The 21,419-nt window shown below is 31.7% G+C and overlaps 1 protein-coding gene across 3 annotated transcripts; it reads right to left on the reverse strand.

Moving 5' to 3' along the window:
- Positions 1 to 422: 422 nt before the first annotated feature.
- On the reverse strand, positions 423 to 18,364 carry LOC106053922 (sorting nexin-4-like). 3 transcript variants are annotated; one of them, XM_013209568.2, is made up of 15 exons: positions 18,216 to 18,364; positions 17,353 to 17,459; positions 16,748 to 16,886; positions 15,365 to 15,442; positions 15,182 to 15,253; positions 14,523 to 14,570; positions 14,331 to 14,386; positions 13,699 to 13,771; positions 12,839 to 12,966; positions 11,964 to 12,053; positions 10,588 to 10,678; positions 10,411 to 10,446; positions 6,981 to 7,138; positions 5,577 to 5,691; positions 423 to 5,425 (listed from the first exon to the last, which is right to left on the reverse strand). In XM_013209568.2, exons 1-15 carry the CDS (start codon positions 18,330 to 18,332, stop codon positions 5,378 to 5,380), a joined length of 1,356 nt encoding a protein of 451 aa, XP_013065022.1. In that variant the 5' UTR covers positions 18,333 to 18,364; the 3' UTR covers positions 423 to 5,377. The 3 variants fall into 3 exon arrangements, with proteins under 3 accessions (XP_013065022.1, XP_013065021.1, XP_013065023.1); XM_013209567.2 differs by having other exon boundaries at positions 10,405 to 10,446; XM_013209569.2 differs by lacking the exon at positions 10,411 to 10,446.
- Positions 18,365 to 21,419: the final 3,055 nt, after the last annotated feature.

The following is a 21,419-nucleotide window of genomic DNA, read 5'->3' on the forward strand; positions in this document are numbered from 1 at the left end:
TTACAAAAAGAGTTAAGCCTAGATGATGAGATGATGTATGTGAAAACAAAATTGGATGCTGTGCTGTATCTTTGAATTTCCAGAAAAAAAAAATCTTCCTAACATGACACTTTGATGAGCTTCTGAAAAAAAAAAATAATTGGGAAGTTTAAAAATGGCGAGGAAAGAGATGAGCTAGAAGCAAAACCCTAGAGAAAAAAAAATGAGCATGTCTCAAGGGACATTTGTCACCAAGGATGATATGTTGCTGTAGTCGCTGAATGAACTCTTTATGTTGTGTCTGTGATATTTATGTGAATGTTTCTGTTGTGTTGTTTTTTTTTATATGAGAAAAGAGTCCCTGTAATCACAACAAATTTCCATTAGAATCAATAAAAAAAGTAATAGTTTTAGAAAAATAATAATTAAATGACAATGAGACATCAATTAATCATATTTTATTATCACAATATGTCAAAAAAAAAAAAAAAAGGTTTCTTAAAAGATGAATGATGCTAAATTCTACTTCATTCATCAAAGACTCGACTAAGTCAAAGATGGCATGGTCATGAGGTGACAATAATAATAAAAAAAAATGACCCTAGTCAAATAATATACATATATAACACTAGATATAAAAATATCAATGTTGACTAGAACACAGAGAAAACAATAGTGAATCACACAAGGACGCTTCCAATCGATGTTGCTAGTAATGAAACACATTTTGGGATGGAATTGAAGGTGGATGTGGATACAACTGATGAAACAAATCCTAGACTTGACAATTCATCTGACACATAGATCTTAATCTGAACACTTGAAACAAAAGCTCATTCCAGCAAGGTCAGGATATTCTTAATATACTAGCTCTGATGGTAAATTAATTCATTTCAGTTCTCAAGAACACTGTGCTTGTACAATTGCTAGCCTAAACATGCCTTCTGCTAACGGTTGCCCTTTTTCTAATGAATCCCCCCCCCCTTATAGCATCACTTTAGCTATACATTAGCAAATATAAACTAAGGTTGCTTTATACATATCAAATACAAAATGAATAAAACAACATTGATAACTACATGTAACTGTATACATATAACTAAAGTTATAGTGATAAATACTATAGGCTTTTAGTACACTATGCCCATATTAAAATAATCTATTGAATGCCAAGTTGCTCCATTAAAACTAACAGAGGTTGAGATATAAATAAACAACCCTGCTCTTGAAAATATAAAACATTACATCTGACAAATTAATAAACGTTGGCATTGAATGTAATGTACACATCAGTCATGTTTTGTACACAAAATATATCACTCAATACATTAAAAAAATATCGAGATCATAAATCTAAAGGAATAAAAAAAATTTGAAAAAAATAAAAGACATTTTTAACTTCAAGACTATTTTGTCTATCACAAACTCAGAATATGTTATTAAATGAAATGGCTTCTTCTTGGTTTGTTTATGATCAAGTCACACATCTGTTTTCAACATTCTGAATGTGACTATTGAAATAGTAGAATAACAAACCAGTAATAAAAAATATAAAAATTCAATAGTCAAATTAGTTGTTTTTTTTCTGGGTTTCCATAATGTCAATATCAAAACTTTGTTTCCCTATTCTTCTAATGGGACAAGAGGCAAATCACATTTCCATCTTAAAAGTGTTACTTAAAATAAAAAAAAACTATCACTATAAAATGGTCTGATTTTGGAGAAACCATGTTTTTTTTTTAAATGTCTATAATATTATGGAAAAAGTAAAAGGCAAGGAATTAACAAACATACACAATTTGCTAGACAAGGAAAACTTTCTTCAAGTCTGAACTATTGTACAAATATATCTGTATTATTATCTATCTCAAAGCAGTTCATCTACCTGATAATAATGTCAAACTATCAAACACAACAATGGTCATGTGATCAATACTTCAAGCAAAGTAAATGTTATACACACTTTTTGAAAAAGTCACTTCTTTGTAAAGAGTTAAAGGCATCTCTAAAAAAAAAACAACCCTTAACAATTAGCACAATAGTAAACTAGAGTTGGAACAGTTTCAATAAGTCCAGCCAATCTGTGGCACATGAGCAGCCACAGCCAATCTAAGACAAAATGAACAGGATGTATCAGAAAAATTCAATTGCACAAGGTTTAGAACACAATGGATAATCACCACCTTTAATATTGGCAAAACTTTACACACTTGATACACAAAATATATTAAATGCATGCTCCCTTTTAATCATAGGATGATTCTTTCCTTTTTTTTTATTACATACTAGCAGGTTCTTAAAAATGCAATGAAAAAAAAATGCAGAATCTTGTTTGTAATCTCGTATGATTGAAACTACAAAAGTATAATGACATAAACAAATTATTTTAAACAATTTTAAACATTGTCAGATTTGAACTTCATAGAAAAAAAAAAGGGGGTGAATCTTTTAAGTAATACTTTATAAAAAGTGACCTTTTTAAAATAAATCAAACCATTCCCAGGTTTACAACTGTTATGATATACTGTTTGAATGGAAACTTAAAAAAAAAACCAACTACAATATATTTTTTTAATTGGATATTAGATACAAGCCTAAATAATAAAGGATTACATGAAAAGGTCACTAGTAACACTTGACGAATGGAGGATAAGTACATGTGAAAGTAGAAAGAAAATTGTCTGAAGCAATTGTAAGAACATTTGCTGTTGTTTCTTAGAAAAATCAATGAAAAAAAAAGAATCCTTTTAAAGTTTTATTTTTTGTTTGTTTTTAAAACTGATATAAATGTAAAATGTAATTCAATTAAGAACTCAAAGTTATTACAATATTACTACATTAAATTGCCTTCCATTCAATACAAATCATTACATTTATTCACACACACAGTGTTTCAACAATTCTTTAAAAGTCAGGAAAAAAATATTTGGACCAGACACTCGAGTTCACACATTAAAACAAAAGTGAACAAAACAAAGAAATATTGTGTCTATAAGGACAAAAAAAAAGACAAAAAGCTTATCAAAAACTGAGCAAATATCCCGCTGCAAAGATGATGCCAAAAAAAAATTCTGTAGAAACAGTTACATTTCTCAGACACTGGGGAGTTAATGGGGGTCAAGGTTCTATGTTTTATGTAGTGTTTAACACTCATCATTTTTGGAGTATAGTTTTATCTGACAAATCCATTCAGTTCTGTGGGACGGGTAGAACAAAGTCGGGGAAGATCATTTACATAAATAGCATGATTTACAGTCTATTGACAAAAGAAAACATCAGCTTATACCTTACCACTTTGTTTTAATGGTTTCTCACTTACACAATAGTTTTAGTTTTAGCATAAGTAAAAAAAAAAAAAATCCTTTCTTATTAATTAGTTTAGTGACAAAATTATTAGCAAACTAAAACTAAGTGAAAAAGTCTGGCCTAAGTAAGAAGATCAACATGAAATAAATGTTCAATCTGGAATTAGTTTTATTCATCTGCATTAATTAAAATCAATGTTTTGTAAAAATGAAATTATTTTTGCCTTCAAGAAAAAAAGTATTTTGAAATTCAACAAAAAGTTATTGAGGAGACAGCTGAAGAATTCCTTACTGAATGACACATTTGTACCACATGGAAAGACTTAATATGAGACAATTACTGGCAGGGATTTACTGATTAAAGTTTTTTTTTTATTTATTCCTGACAGAACTCACAGAATTCAGCATTTACAAGGTCAATTTTTTTTTTTTAATGAATCAATTAACTAAAAGCAAAACTTTCTTTTAAAACACTGAAACTTAATTTTGTCTCATTTATTTAGTTCTATTTAAAATAGTTTTGGGAACTGAGAAAATGTAACAAGAACAAACCAGAAAAAAAGAGACAGCTTGTTCCTTAGATTGAATTCAGAAAATATCTAAGTTTGTTTTCCTCAGACTATGTGATAAAAGGCTAAAACATTCTTTCTTGCCACAATTCAACACCTACATATTAGTTCTCTGACACAATGAAAGTCAACTTTAGGGTTACAAAACATTCAGCGAGTAGATTTGATAATTGTTTAAAATCATCTCTCACGTAATATGTAACATCTCGTTAGAAAAAAAAAAAGAAATATAAAAATGAACCTGTTTGCAATATCATCTATGGAAAAGCTGTTAATTAAGTAGTTGAGTTATTAATAAAGAAGTTTTGATTTAAGATAATACTTTTTACAAAAATTAAAATCAGAATTTAAAGCGAAAGAAACTACCCACTGGTCCAATCAAAACTCTGATTAATGAGGAGTCTGTGGTTAAAACTAGATGACATGAAAGGTATAAATAAACATTTTAAGACAATAATAAAAAATAAATAACAAAAATTAATAGCAATAATTAACAAATTCACAAAATATTAATGATATATATTTTAAATATCAATAATTTAGTTATCCTGTTTATGCACAATTTTGTTAGCATAAATATAGTCACAACGTTACCATTGAAGTGATGGCAGTAAGTGAAAACAGGTTCAGAATGAGAATTCTCTAACTATAAAGCATTCACAAAAACCCAGACATGCGGACTTGATGTGGAATGTAGTGATCAACTTAGTGAAACAGTGTTTACAAAGTTGGTGATAATAATTACATGAGCTTGTATATTCCTTTTCCAAAATACAAGATAAAAAGGACAAGCTAATTTGAAGCTTACATTTGTTTACTGAATACTGGGTGGGAATATTTTCATCTATGTTTTACAACCAGATACTACTATTTAGAAAATAGTCAGCCTAGCTGTTCTATATAAAATATAAATACAAACAAAAAAAATAAAATCCTTTTTAAGTATGACGAGTTCAATTCCATAAATATCACAGAGAAAAAAAAAGGAACATAATTACACTATGAGACAAACTAGACAAAAATACATCAAAGTTATTTCAAAGCCCATTATAGAGTTCATTACAAAATTACAAATGAATCTCTATATCTTTTAACTTAATGTACAATTGTACATTTTTTTGAATTGTGACAACATACATGATCTAAACCAAACTATATTATGATTCAATTCTCTTGCTCAGAGCGCCTCATCTCAGCTGCTCCTAAGAACATCTCCTGTGTTGAGAATTTTTAACATTGATGTTTGAGCATTTCAGATGATTTAGGAGAAATGACATTCAGAAATGTTGAACTGCAATGTAAATGTCTGTAATATACTTGTGGAATTCCAAGTGGTAAGAAAAATATAACGATATTATGGACATCCTGCAATACCCCTTGAGAGTAGAATGATACACACAAGATGTTCTTGAATTGTTGACATCTCCTGTAATATCCATGTATCAGCATGACATCAACAGATTTACAGATTAATCTTTCACTTTTATCATTTAAGCTAAATATTTGGACACTTTATTTTTGAAACTACATTTTACTGAAGCAATCTTTCGCACTGATCCATATGGCGATACCCTGAAAAACACAAAAAAAAGAACACTTTTTATAACAAAAACATTGAGCTTACCATAAATAATAGTCAATGAACATGTACTGTTAAATGAAAGAATCTAGATATAAACAGAACAAAGAAAACCAAATTAAATCAAATAGAAGTGAGGCCAACCTTTTTACACTGTTTGATCTGCATAACAGCATAGTTTGTGAATATTTCTTGCAGGTCTTTTGTTTTCTGTCTCTGGAATCTGTCAATGTCCCTGAGAGCTTGTTCTACAAACAAACTAAAACAAAACGGGAAAGAGTTTTACTTACGATAGCATCAGATTATTTTATTGGTCCAAACAAATAAAAGTTCCGCTACTACAAGTATTACAATAACAATAGAGATGCCAACACAAACATACACATAACAGAAAAACAACAAAAGATAGACAACCAGCATGATAAATTGGGCTTTAATGTACTTCTCAGTGACAACAAATGATCCTGAAGCACCTAGACTGACAGAGGCATAATGGAGTTTTAAAATCTCTTTGTTTTAGCCTTAATGGAGAGAAGGAGACCACTTCATCTAGATCTGATGTACTTGTGGTGTATTGGGTGCAAAGATTTGGAATCACCTTCTTTCAAAGGCTACCAAAGATTTACAAAACACTATCTTATCTTATAGATTACAGACATTTCTTAAAAAAAAGGAGATACGCATTTCATGTATCAATCTAGTCATGCATGTTAATCAATGACTTAAACTCTGCTAAGTCATTGGTTTTCCTGGCTGATTCAGGCAACCCATTACATTCTCTAAAGGCGCTAGGGAAGAAGGAGCATTTGTAAGAATTTATTCTAGCGTAGGGAATAAGAAATGTGCCTCTATCTTTGTATCTTGCTGAGTATTTCATTAGGTTTTGTTTTTCTAATTGTAAATTATGGTTTAGTCTTTTATGTATTATAGCTACTTTGCTTTTTATTCTTCTGTCCTCAAGTGGCTTTACTTGTTAGCGAATCAAGTAATTTTTTAAAATATAAAAGTTATTTATTATTATGTACTTAAAAAATAATGAAATGAAAAGTAAGAAAAACTGAACACACTAATTTAAAAAGTATATATTGTTATGATCCTGTGTTTAAGACGCATGTGGTATGCAAGAACACAACATTCTAAACAGTTGTGAAACTCTTTATTGTTAAATCATAAGAGTTCCACCTAAGTATAAAACACAAGCAATAGAACTGTGTGTTAAAGATAGATTACTATGACTACTAATCAATTAGCATGCTTGTTTAAACTACCTTTTATATTTGACCATGTGAAAAAACAACAATTGCACTTCCAACCATTAAATAGTAGATCATCAATATCCATTGATAGCAATGAAAATAGACCATAATGAAAATAGACCATAATGAAAATAGACCATAATGAAAATAGACCAGAATGAAAATAGACAAGAATGAAAATAGACAAGAATGAAAATAGACCAGAATGAGCATAGACCAGAATGAAAATAGACCAGAATGAAAATAGACCATAATGAGAATAGACCAGAATGAAAAAGACTCTCCTACTCACTCTGTCTCCTCCTGGACTTTCTTTAGCTCAGCTTCAGCCTGAACAATCTGTTCCTCCAGCTGCTTCAGCCTTACCTCCCTTTGTTCAGGGGCTTCACTGCCAAAGATTTTACTTTTCATGCCACTCAAAGAGAAGCCACTCTTGCCTTGATTGCTGGTCTAAATGTACAGCACAGAAACAAATGTAATTAGAAGGCATTTCATCGTTAGAGCAAGAATGTGGTAATTGGAACTATTAAAAAAAAAGTTTAATCCTATTTCAGTTAACCTTTGATATAATGTACTCTTGATATTGATTTCACTGTGAACATTGAATGCTACTTTGTTAACCTTATTCATAGGCAAAAAAATCACTCAACTTTAAAAAGAAAAACAAAAATATATTGGTATCTTTCTTTCAACAGACAATATTCTTACAAAAATTGTTACAAATTTAGACAAGTATTTTTTTTTTTTAAAAAGGACAAAACAAATACAAATAACGGACAAGTGCAGCACATTATAACAAGAAAATCTATTTAAAAAATGAAAAGTAAAATAAAAGACAGACAATAGTACAAAACCATTGTATAGAAAAACCCAAAGTTCCAAGAGCATATCATTTAAGCAAAGTGTTCAAATCAAAATCATTTAGATATCAATAGAAGACCCTAACCCTAATATCCCTATTCAAACCTAATGCCTAATTTTTTTATTACAAAACACAAAGAATTTGTATGTAATCCTTGAGTTGTAATGAATACTTTAGTTTTAAGATTATTTCAAAGAATATGGTCAGTAACTAATAGTTGAAAAAAACATGATATTGACAGCTAAAGCAAACAGAAAAAGGGGAAGATATCTCTCTCCATTTTTTTTTAAACCTGGAAAACCAATTCAATAAAACAAAATATGATTACCAAATTTTAAAACAAGTTTTGAAATGACTAGGTGCTTCTATCTGCATACAAAATACTTCACAAATTTCAGTTCTGAAGCACACAAGGTTATCTAGGTTTACCCTATCAGGATTTAAAGGCATCTTAAATGCACAAACAGCTCAAGGGAATATAGTATATCATGTCACAAGCCATCATATTTATGTTAGAAGTTTTTATTTTAAGTCATTAAAACATCAAGACGCTCCTTATCCATGGTTTCAAGTACCACAATTTTATTTCTACTTGTTTATTATTGCAAACTTAAAACAAACAAACTTAAAGCAAAAAAAATATAGATCTAGATTCCTTAGATAACATTTTCATTTTGAAATAAAATAAGTAAGCCATGTTGATATGAAATAAAATTCAGAGGTTGCTCAATGCTTTTCAAGTTATACAGGTTTTAAAGTTTTGAGATATTTCTGGCAAACCTGTATTCTGATTAAAAAAGAACTTTACTTTTTTACTCTATATAATATCCCAAGACATACTATCAAAAGATCATTAAGGCATAACTAGTGGCTGTGGAAAACATTGCAGTCAATGATACATATTCATTGGTTTACATTAACAAGGGAAAAGCTGGTGGTCAGAAAAAGATTATTGCATAAGAATACCTTTAACACTATAAATAAATCTAAATCCAATATCAGTAGAACCACTAAGTGTTTAATATATATATATATATATATATATATATTAAAGGACATTCTGACTTCACCTGATTAAAGCAATTTACCAGAAAAGTTCACAATATTGTAGTAACTCTGCTCCTGGTGCGTATCTGAGCACTACTAAACACTATTTAGACAGGACGAAGGACTGTTGTGGATCCGGCTAAAGTAATGGAAGTCTAAGCTGTCTTGACTCAAGAGAACATCCTTTGCACTATCTATGAACTGTGTTGAGGACCTGGGGCGGCACTGGGAAGTGTGTCGGTGGTCTGTATTGATAGTTAGGTAGCAAAGGACTGGTGTCACTTGAGATAGGACATTCTGGGACTTGATGGCTGAGATCCATGCCTGTCTGTACTTATAATAAATACCTAGTTTATTGTTACCTCCTGTCATTTCGTTGAGTGCCTACCTTAGAGTTACAACAATATTAACAGTAGTGATAGATGAAGCCAATGGACAGATGCCAAGATATTTGATAACATAGATGCAACCACTTTTAACCAACTCCTAGCTTTCTCTGTACTATAATAAGGGTGAAATCATTACACTAGTCCTATAGAGATTTAGCTGTTACTAATGGTTGTTGACACACACTTCTAAAAAGATACTGTGGTTGCTATCACTGACCACCCTAATTGTACTTAAACTATTTATGAATTTTTTTTGAAAATCATTGACTCAAAGGAACATACTTTCACTGGATTGATAATCTACTTTGCAATATAAAGCCGCAGATAATGGAAACTTTTGTTTTTCTGTAATGTGAAACTTAATACATATTTTCTATTACAAAAATGCAGAAGATTTTAGATTTCACACTAGCCAGACTATCATTTTATATATTTTACATTTCACACCACCAAGACTATCATTTTTTTATATTTCAGATTTCATTGTACCGTACCCAGACTATCATTTAAAATGACAAAGTTGATAATGTAGGTTTTAATATGGAGTTATATCATACATCTGGAAATTTTTTAAAATTTAGTCAAATTATGTGAAACTACAAAGAGTAATGCTTTTGCCACATTTTTAAAATAAATGCTTTAATGGTACTAAATAAAAAGAAATTTACAAAGCTGCCACAGATCAATTAACTTATCTCAAGATTTTCAAAAAACAAATAAAAAACAAAATTGCACAAATAATTCCAATCTTAAGAAGACAATAAGTAGTGCATAGGACACAACATTCGCATGGACATCTTGAGTGTTCCATACAGTATTCAATCTTTTTTTTAAACAAACTACAATAAATAATATTGACTGATAAAATATAGTTTACAACTATATTTCAAATCAGTATTTTTTAAAGAAAGAAATGTACTTAAAGACATTTTTTTCTATGCAATGCATGTACAAATCATTCACTTTTCAAGTTTCTATCATTTACAACAGCAGACGTAGCCAATAAGATCTCTATAATTCAAATTTATGTTCATTGAGCAATCTCAAAATTTGAAGACAATCATTTAAATAAAACCAATCTTTCCATTTTATCATCGGAAAATAATTAAAAAACATTCAAAATTTTTGTCATATTTAGTATATATATATATATATAATTATCATATATACATATTGAAATGTTTGAATTCCTGCAGTAAACACGTTACAAAATTTAAACACAATTCTAATCTGACAAATACTCAAATAATAACTGAAATGAGCTACTTCAAAAGACCAGAACCAAATTGTAACCAAAAAGTCACAGTAACAATTTTTTTTTCTCTTCCAGGTAGATACTGTTTGACAGTCCAGATGCATGCATCTAATATTACATGTCACAACAATCACAAGTTTTTGAAAAGTGCAATGTTAGCTACCTTTACCTCTTCCGAGACTGGGCTTTCTGCCATAGCCTGTTTCTATTTATAGCAGCATTAGAGAACAGAAATAAAACGTGATCTTGTCAGCTAGGTACAGACAACATACACATGTTTGTTAATGGTAGTGCTTCAACTGTGTGATCAACTCTACACAAGTTAGACGATAAGTAATTGACTTACCAAGAGGTCCCTCTGACCTATTTTATATGTTAAGTTGTCCTCTGCCTTCTCTAAATCATACTGAGCACATTCATATCTTCGACAGACAGACCTAATAGGAATATATAATGATTATATAAATAAGAATATATAATAATTATATAAATAACAATATATAATGATTTTATAAATAAGAATATAATGATTATATAGACTCCAAATACTTTCAAAGTCAATAATCAGAAAAAAATATGATGGAATTGGAACAACAAAAAGTATATAAAAATGGTTTCAAAAAATATTTTGCTAATCTGATAACTGAGACGATAGATTGTTTTAGAAAACTGATAATTAACTCAAGGCATAATCACAAAAAATAATAAAAATGTATTCAAAGTTCTACCAAACTTTAAGCATTAACAACGTATAGAGGTGGTTGTATAATAATACATTAACTCCACCAGACTGTGAGCCCAGTTTTCACAGAATTCCTTAAAAAAAAACTATATCAGTGCTGCCAATAAGAGTGACCTGATAAAGAACAATTATGCCAGGATTTTAAATTAGCTAACGATATGTGGTGAAATTTGAATATCAACCATTGCAAATAGCTGTCTCCATTACTACATAAATCAATTCATTGTGGTTTTATATTTAAAATTTGCAATAAACATGAACCAAGCATGTATATGGTAAGTCCAGGCTTGTAATAAGCTTAAAGTTTATCGTTTTAGTTGATTTTAAACTTTAAAAAGTCTAAATTTTATTAAAAATAATGCTTTACTTCCATTTATAGAGACAGTGAGAACTTGACTGATAAGAAAAATGCTGAACTTTATTGAATCTAGAGCTAGAAAAATAGAAAAGTTAGGCGTTACTCTAAGGAACTTAGGCATAGTGGAAGTTAGGTGTAAGGACTAAGAGCTGGTGAAGTTCAGTACTTCAACAAATATTGATAAAAAAGAGAGCTTTATAATACATTTAAATCCAAACTGGTATTATGAATTTCAGGATTTTTAGGGCCCCCTGAGTCCACCCAACTCTAACGGATACCCGACTTAAGTTGGGAAAGTTACAGCAGTTGGCTGTTGTGCTGGCGTCAAGACACAAACTTGTTAACCGTTGGTCAAAGAAACAGATGACCTTAACATCATCTGTCTTATAAATCGCAAGGTCTGAAAGAGGAACTTTATTACCTTTACTATGGTTAAAATATTGAAATGCCTTTCAAGAGAGTTTTACCAACTTACAAAAATGTGGGAATTAACCACATCAAAAATCTTTTTTTTGTTGTTTATATCCTTAATCAAGAATCTGTCCATTTCAAGTTCATTATCAAGTAAACTTTACAGATGCCAATACTGCTGTTAAGAATACAGAGTCTTAAAGTACAATACCTAACAGAGTCTCCAAATGAGTAATATTCCTTCAACTGATCTGCATACTGTTCCTCTTCCTCCAACTGAGCATCTATTGATGAAGCAAATCTGAAAAAAAAAATATGTATTATTATATTTTATAAAAGGTTTTTAAATGAATGTAAGTTTAAATTGTTTATTTTATTAAAATTTTTTTATTGTGCTTAGTTTTCTGCTTTCTACAGATCTTTTAATATTAATGTTCTATCAATTAAAAAATAACTTAATGTATACATCTGCAACACATATTTCACCTTGCAATTTTACCATTGAAACTAGCTCTTCAATCTTAATCTTTTAGAATTAAATAATATTCCTCAACCTCTTCTTAGCTGCTAATTTTTAGTTTTTTTTTTTCATTTCAGTTACAGCTATAATAGTAAAAATTGGCTGTCATTTTGCATATTAAAATGTTTGAGTAGTCCTCAACACAAGAATCTCAAAATGTCAAGAATGTATGTCTAAATGTTAAGGGAGTGTTGTCTAGGCAAGACCAATTGTTATAGAAAGCTTGAACACTTACCTGTCATATCACAACCTGTGGGCAGTTTAAACCAATAGCTCGTTACGACATGGCAAAGAGCTTTTGGTCTAAACAGCCCACAGGTTGTTGGGATGTGGCAGGTAAGTGTTCAGGTAAGACCTTTTTATAACAAATGGTCTCAGTATAGGCCTTTTGATATGAGAGACTACCTAGTTGAATGTATAAAATACTAGCATTTAAATTTCATATGTATTATAAGCAATGATGATTGGGCTAAAGAGCAAAGCAAAGTGAAGCATTTATAAGTGTTCAGCTCCCTTAATCAATACATCAGGAAGAGATTGATACACAGAAACAAAACTCAACCTACACATCCATGTAATGGCTAGCACTCTGTAGATGTTCAGCTATATCTTTCTCGATAGCACTCCACTCATTGAAAACACGGGCGTAGTTTCCATGAACTTTATGTATACCATACAATTTATCACACATTCGCTAAACAGACAGGGAAAAAATATTTATTTTAATTAATTGAAACAAATATTAGTACACTTATTAAAAATCTCAGCTCAAAATTAAATAACTCACTTTTTAAACCATCTAAAAGCTTTTGAATCTAAAATTTTCAAAGGAGCTTACATAAAAAAAAATACAATCACACATCAGATAAGTCTTTTATGCTTAGAATAAATAAGCTGAATATTTCTTGAGCTAACAGTTCAACTGATCTTTGTAAAATGCCTAAATTGTCATTTTTATGGTAGGTAAATGATATGAGCACTAAATTCTATGAATATTTAATCACCATTTCACATATGAATTGGTAAACTAATATAAATAAATAAAACAAAAATATGGTAGTGATACCTTAATGCCTAACATTAAGACTTAAAATGATGGTTTTTAAGAGTTTAAAATATACTGCAGCGATCGGACCGCATGATGACCTGCTAACTATTATAAAGAAATGAAAACTTAAAATCTATGGTCATACTATAAGATCCATGGGGCTAACCCAAAGACCTTCCTTCAGGTAACAGTACCAGGAAAAAGAAGAAGTGGGAGACAAAGAAAACAATGGGAGGACAACATAAAAGAATGGACAGGCCTACCATTGAAAGAGGTTTTAAACAAGGCAAAAGACAGAGAGGAATGGTGACACCTCTTGCTTGGTGCCCCAACAGTCCAACAGACTAAGGGATAGGTAAAGGTAAAAAATATAATTACCGCTCTAATTTTGAGAATATTTCCTATATTGCTTTGCAGCTCAGTACAGTAATTTTTAAGTTCATCAAATCGCCTGCAAAAAATGAAATTTAAAAATTTAAATAAAAGTATTCAACAACGAAACGAAAGTAATACAAAATGATTTGGAATTGATTCTTGGGCAGCTATATTTTTGTGTGCTCATTTTAATTCTAAGTGAGCTCTAGTATTAAAACCGCAACTGAATATGCAGAAATGGCTGATAGTAGGGATGCTAATGAAAGGTCTTGGTTATAAATGCAGTGAACAGTGTGCATTGGAAATTATCACTGATCTGGGGTTGATTGACGATGAAGCCAAAAAGGGTGTTTGAATTGAGAATTACAATGTAGGTGAATCTAAAGTTAACAGGGGCAGAAAAATTGTCAGTGTTTTTGTCTTAGTTGCTTAGCACTTACCAGGTAATAAAGTGCTACAAAAAAATACTCTAAGAATAAAATATTAAATTGATTCTTTGTTATCACTAACTACAGCACATATTTGTTTTCACTAACTACAGCACATCAATTTAAGTCTTTTTAAATATTATACAAGAAAATTGTAGCAGCTCTTTAAAAATGGTGGATTAACACTTAACAGTGAAATTAACTTACCTGTCTGATTTCTTTATTTTAAACTGTGCATTTAAAGCTTTTAACCTAGACTCTGCCTATAGACAAAAAAAAAAAAGTTTACTTTAAAGTAGATGATGGATTTAAGTAAGCAGTGATATTCAAATCTTAATTAATTAACAAAAAAAATGTTTTCTTTAAATTCTACTGATCCTTGCACAATGTATTACTTACTTTACTGTAGAAATCTGTTGCATTCACTGTTTCTCGCCAGCCTTGTTCCTAGCAAGACACAAAAAAATAATGTATTAAAATTTAAATTACTAATTACCGAAATTAAACTCTCAATGATTTCAACAATAAAAAAAACAAACTACAATGTGTACGGTCAAGGAAGTTTTAATTGAGTGGTATTTATTGCACCTAGGAATGTGATCTGAAAACAAGCAATATACTCTTTTTAAATGGTATGCATCTAGCTGCATGAGCAAACTGATAAATCTAAGGAAATATATATAGTTCTAGCATTCACCTTAAATATTTGAAAGTACTATAGTTTACTTATGATGTAGAAGTCTAACTATCCAAAGTTAGCTTGAAGATGTTGAAAATATCTTATTAAGGTCTATTAGTGTGTAGTAATTATAGAAGGTAGCACAAAAATATATTAATAATTTGTAGCAAAATCATTTAATTAAAAGAGATCAAATTATGGAAATCTACATTCAAAATCAGTAAAACTAAAAAGAATCCAACGAAATACAAGCTATACTTTCTTCCAACTAGAAATAAGCTTTGCTGACTTCAATATAACAATTATCACAAGCATTTATTAAAAAAAAAAAAAACTCTGACAAAAAGAAATTTATGGAAAAAACAATAAAAAGTTTTACTTGCTGTAGGAATCCCATAAATATTTTATCCTGGCAAAGCTTTGGATGAGCAGCACATCGTAAAAGAAAAATCTGGCAAAGGTAAAAAAAAAATGTTTCAACCAAATATTTGAAAAAATTAATTAATCTTTATTTTTTGTTTCAAATCTAAAGTAGGTATGTAGAATATCTAGTGTTACTCACTTCCAGTCCTGCTCTGCGCCGTTCAATAAAGTCTGGATCAAAACGATCCATGGACACATTCTGCCAAGCATATGTTGCCTGTAAGAAAATATGATTATATAATTATATTATTATACAAGGAGCCAAAGTTGCACATAGATGTTTTTTGAACAGTAATAGGGAAAATTATTTTCATATTATATGCAATATGAATACAGTAAATAACAATAGTACACTTAAAATAAATGAAAAACACTGCAATGTCCTGAACAAATCTCTCAACTGCTCCTAAAAAAAAATAACAATACTATTACTAAATTTCAAAGATTTGATATGATTCATTGATGTATTTCATCAATTTTAAACTTTCAATGATAAAATATAATAGGAGCACCATGAGTAGAAATTATTGATGAAAAAGATTTTATTTAATTAAGGTTACTAAATACAGAGAGGTGGTAAAACGGTTTGCTTCTGAACCACGGGTCCTGGGTTCAAATCTCAGTGAAGACTAAAATTTTGAATATCAGGTTCTTCAGGGCTCCTCTGAGTTCAGCCAGCTTTTATGGGTACTTGAGATTAGTTGGGGAAAAGTAAAGGCAGTTGGTCATTGTGCTGGCCACAATGACACCCTCATTAACGGCAGGCCACAGAAACAGATGACCAATACCTCATCTGCTCTATAGATCGCAAAGTCTGGAAGGGGAACTTTTCCTTTTTTTTAACTACATATAGGCAGCCAAGAAAATCAATGTCTGTTATAAGCTATCCCAACAGATGCTTATTATAAACTATCCAGAAATGACAAACTGATTTGTTTTTGCCTTAGAACCAAAAAAAACCCACACAATTTGGAAGTTAATAATAAGGATTAGCAAAATTTGCCCTCTGAAGTGCCACCAGAGAATGCTAACAATGTCCTTCAAAGCTGAATTCTCATCCAGGAGACTGGATAAAACACTTACCCCAAAACACTCCTATAGAAGAAAAACTATATCATGAAAGGCTACCTGATCTGGTTCATCTTAGATAGTGAACCATTCATCTAATATATATATATATATATAGCTTTTTTATAGCGCTACTTTGATGCTGATAGCATGCTCCATGATTAGTGGGGTGGTGGGGGGAGGAGGGGTCTCTGAGAGAAAGTTTTTCAATGCTGCCTTTAGGCACTCAGTAATCACACCTCTGCTCGAGTCAGGTGTCGAACCTCAAGCCCCCTTCATAGGTAGCCAAGCCAAGTTCAATTGACTTAGCCTCTTGACCACACATTTAGTCATGAGAATAAAGAAGAAGAATGGCAATAGGCAGGCAACATATTAAGTTGACTGAAAGTCCCCATTCAATATCTGACTACCTGTTAAACAATTATCTTACTAGCTTAATATTTTGAATACAGACCTTCTTCTCTGGGAGAGCTGGAACAATAACTGCTGGAAATGTTACATCCAAATAGTTCCGCAGAAGTTCAAACTCACTATACCGTCTCCAAACAGAGGTTGCACCTTCCCCAAAGCCTTGCATATGTTCATCTGTGACTCTGAAATGATTTAAAGGATTGACACTGGACATTTGTGATTGTTATTATATAAATATTAAGCATCCATCTTTTATTATTTACATTTAATTCATTAGAACATCACAATAACTAATGATCCACACTGTACAGTACAGTAACAGTTGAGGAAACAGTTCTGATTTTCCAATAATGAATGCTACTAGAAAAGGAGAAAGGTAGTAGCATAACCTTCCTACATATTACAGCAAACATATTTAATAAATTACTTTTAGAAAATATTTATTAAATATTTACATCAGACACAACAGAACAAAACATGATTTTATAAAGATCTGCAAAAAATGTATATCTCTATAGTAAATATTTTTAACTTATACAACTAGGATATTTAATCTATTCTTAGAAAATGTGTACACTTGACAAAATAGTAGAACAGAAGAAAGCCTTGTACTTTAAAAAAATTATAAAGTAAAGCACATTGGTTTACCTTGTCTCTATGAGATAAACTACAAATGTATCCTGCATCTTCATTGAGGCTATAGTTTTCTTCTCTGGCTCTGTCACAGTTATTTCCATCCATTGAAGCAGATGTGTCTGCAAGTACATATAATAATTACTAGAGTCAACTAGACTCTAGAGTGAGAGTAAGTATTAAGAGCATTAAATTACCTAGCCAGCTTAGAAGCATTGCCATTAGTTACTGTGGATCTAGATCTAGAATCTAGTACTACTAGTATAGATCTAGTAGTCTCTCTAGACTCTTACTCAGATTTTATATTATAATATTTATATAATTAATTTAATAATCGATCTTATCATGAGTCACACTAACTGACATTAGACTTGGACATATAATTTATTATAAACTTAATTAGATGTAGAATGTAGGAGTAACACATTTCTAGTGACTTAAGTTCTAGGTTCTAAATTCTAGATCTTAACTACGCTGAGTAACTCCAAGTAGTAAAGGCAAAGGTAAAGCCTGGTCACTCTCTACTAAACTTTCTAAAGTTAAAGTCTCTCAACTGACTCTGACTCTAGTAGTACTACTGTACTACTTAGTACTAGCAACACTTCACACTATCGTGACTATGTGACTATTATATACTATGACTAGATCTATATAGTATAGTCAGTATATAATAGTCTAGTCTCTACTAGTAACTAGATCTAGATCTAGTTAGGACTAGCTAGTAAAGTCAAACTTAGACTACTTAGACTAGAGTAAGAGTCAAAGTATAGATGTACTCGTCACATACCACCAGGGCAGGACACCTTCGTTTTATCTAAGGTTATCTAGATCAAGCGGCAAGCCTCTAAAAACTAAGCAAAAAAATTATTTTAACTTACTTTTCTAGGTCTCTGTATTTTTTCCTGCTTAAATTTATCATCGTGAACTAGCGCAGAAGCATTTTTAATAGGTTTGATTTCTTCAGAATCAGGTTTGCTTACGCCTTCGTCGGCCATTTTGATTATATTTACTGAATGGAAATCTGCAAATTCTGTTATACATAGGCCAGTTCAGTGAGAAGATTAGGTTTGTAAAGTAGAAGAAGTAAAGTTTTTTTTTTTTTTTCAACCCTAACCTATGTAACATATAATTTAATTTTTAGATCTAGTCTAGTAATTGAACATCAAAAATAAGAGTACTCTCGTCTCATAATTATTATTTTGCAATCTAGAAAGATCGGTAATCAATCTATTTAAATGTACATAAGACAAGATGATTTAAATCAACATGAATTATTTGGATCTAGGATTTTCGAAACATTATCTCAATGGAATGGAAACAAACAGGAAATGGCTTTGTTCCATATAGGTCTAGATCAGGGGTCTCAAACTCATTTCAGCATATTTGCCACAGTGGAAAGTAACAACCATTCAGCGGGCCGCACCACAAAAAGAGAATGTTTTTTCATTAAATTTTACGAACACTACTGTTAATGCAGTTAAATGCTAAAATAAAGTTTTTATAATTATTATTTACATTTAGTGTAGTTTATTACATGCACAGGCAGTTTAGTTTACTAAAATAAGTTGACGTTGTCTCTGTCACTAATTAAAAAGCAGAAACTGTAGTTCCCCCTCCAAAAAAAAAAAAAAAAAACTATAATTACTAGGCCTACTCCAGATGGCTCGTCACTCATGTTTCTGTCCACTCAGCTGAGAGCGTTTGGCAGAGACCAGACCATCAACGTTAGGCCTGAAGTCGCGTGTAGTGGCAAGCCGCAAGGTTGCTCTCAGATGCTTATCAGTCAGTCTTGATCGTAATGATGTTTTGTTGATCTTCATTCTGGAAAAAACTGTTCACAAACGTATGTACTCCCAAACATCGCTAGAATTCTAGCAGCTGCGCAGAATAATTTTGGAAACTTCTCTCTGGGAAGAAACTGGTAGAAATCTGGAACACCAACATCAGCGTATTTTTGCTTCAGAACAGTGTCACACTGCAGTTCCAGTAGTTCCATCTGGATTTCCTCTGGAACGTTTTTCACTTCAACTGCGGAGTGGCAACAAGGAAAAACTGTGGCTCGAGAGCAGTGAATAGCTGAAAGCGGTGTTCAAAATCTTCCAGTAGTCTGGAGAGTATGCTACGTAGTCTTTTAGGCACTGTGGTTCAACGTAATGCTCTGTAGAAAAGACAAATGAGCCAGGTTTCCATCTGCCAGCTGAGTGGCCCACAAAGTCAGCTTGTATCTGGATGATTTGATGCGGTCAAACATAACGGTAATCAGCTGCTTTGTGCAGCTGTAGTGGTGAATTGAGTGCATTGAGATGTTGCGTGATGTCAGTAAGAAAAGCAAGATCCGACAAAACATTGGGTCACTGAGCTGAGGTATGTCTCCGTCTTTCATTGCCATGAACAATGCTATTTCCCGTCTCAGTTAAAAAAATCTCTGCACTTTTCCACGATTCAACCATCTGACTTTCGTATGATAAAGCAACTCTCCGTATTCCGTTTCTAAATCAGCTAGAAATGACACAAACTGTCTGTAGTTGAGACCCCGTGCACGTATGAAGTTCACCGTCTTCACGACAACATCCATCACGTTCTTCATTAGTAGACTTTTGCCACAGAGTGCTTCTTGGTGCAGAATGCAGTGTATGGCTGCAAAAGGTCCCGCCATGCTAAGCTGATACCGTATCTCTACCACTAATCCAACAACACCAACCTTTATTAAACACATTGCTGGTGCACCTTCTGTAGCCGTTGAAACAAGTTTTTCCCACGGTAGCCCACACCTGTCAATACAAGCTTCCAGTTCTTGAAACACGTCGCGTCCATTCGTCGTTCCTTTCATGGGCAGTAAGTCCAAGTAAGTCTTCAACAATGTTTAAGTTTTCGTCGACCCCACGAATGAATACGGCACAGTATGCGGTGTCTGTTACACCAGTAGACTCGTCCAGTGCAATGGAATATGCTACAAAGTCTTTGGCAGTGGCAATCAGTTGCTGTTGAACATTTGTCGCTGACTCGGTGATCCTGCTTGCAACTGTATTCGCAGATCAACTTATGCCTTCGAAGAGTTTCTTTTTCAGATAATTTCACACGCCTGTAGTATACACTCTCTTACAAACTGGCCTTCAGCGAATGGTTGTGATGCCTTTGCTATCATCTCGCTAACAACAACGCTTGCCTTCACAGAATCTTCGCTTGCAGTGGGCGGGCACCTCATTTACTGATTTGTGCAGTTGTAAATCATTTCACGGCTTTTATGTTGTTATTGTAAATTTTATCTATTTTTTTTTAATTCGCGGACGTGCCGCGGGCCACACAAATTTGTTTCACGGGCCACACGCCACGTGTTTGAGACCCCTGGTCTAGATCTATTTACGTCAATATCCGAGAAATTATTTTGCATTATTTCTAAACTTTGAAAACTAAAGATCATTACTTTTCTAAGAAAAGATTGATAAGGGCGACTCCCCTTAGCCCCGCCTTAGAGCTTAAATAAGAGTTTACGTACATAAAATATATTTGAGCAGTTGTTTGAGACAAACATCTATATAAAAGCTAACAAGATCCTCGAAATAAAGAATCACCCATTGTGTCAGGATTTTGTGATTTTACCATCACAAAAGAGATACAAGACACCGATAACAAAGACAAACAGACACAAACACTCTTTTGTTCCCCTGACAATCAAATCATTAAATAAGAACAATCTGATATAAACTTTGTCACATGTAAATTATGAGTGAGTCTGGTGTGAATGTACACTTTGGTTTCTTATAGTTATAGTGTTTTTTGTTTGGTGTAATGCACACATTGTAAGACAAATTTCCGTACGGACAATAAAGATTATTATATATATATATATATATATATATATATATATATATATATATATATATATATATAGGTTATATCTATATAAGTCTATGATTCGATTTTTTTTAAATTTAATAAGATTGTGGTGTAGATCTAGATCTATCTATTTTTATCAATAAGACCAGTTACGTAGCAAAGTACTCTTAGGCCGGGCTCAAGTTTGCAATAAAAACAACTCATCTCTTACATTAAAAAAAAAAAATCGGCATTCTTAATAGGCC

This window comes from Biomphalaria glabrata, chromosome 11, assembly GCF_947242115.1.
Source record: "Biomphalaria glabrata chromosome 11, xgBioGlab47.1, whole genome shotgun sequence".
Classification (NCBI taxonomy): Eukaryota; Metazoa; Mollusca; class Gastropoda; family Planorbidae; genus Biomphalaria; species Biomphalaria glabrata.

Excerpts from the sequence above, each read along its gene's own strand:
- LOC106053922 (XM_013209567.2), bottom strand. The coding sequence starts at position 18,332 with ATGGCCGACGAAGGCGTAAGCAAACCTGATTCTGAAGAAATCAAACCT. Across the intron at positions 15,254-15,364 it reads GGCGCAGAGCAGGACTGGAA|ATTTTTCTTTTACGATGTGC; the intron begins GTGAGTAACACT and ends TACCTTTGCCAG. Across the intron at positions 12,054-12,838 it reads GCTAGCCATTACATGGATGT|ATTTGCTTCATCAATAGATG; the intron begins GTAGGTTGAGTT and ends TTTTTTTTTCAG.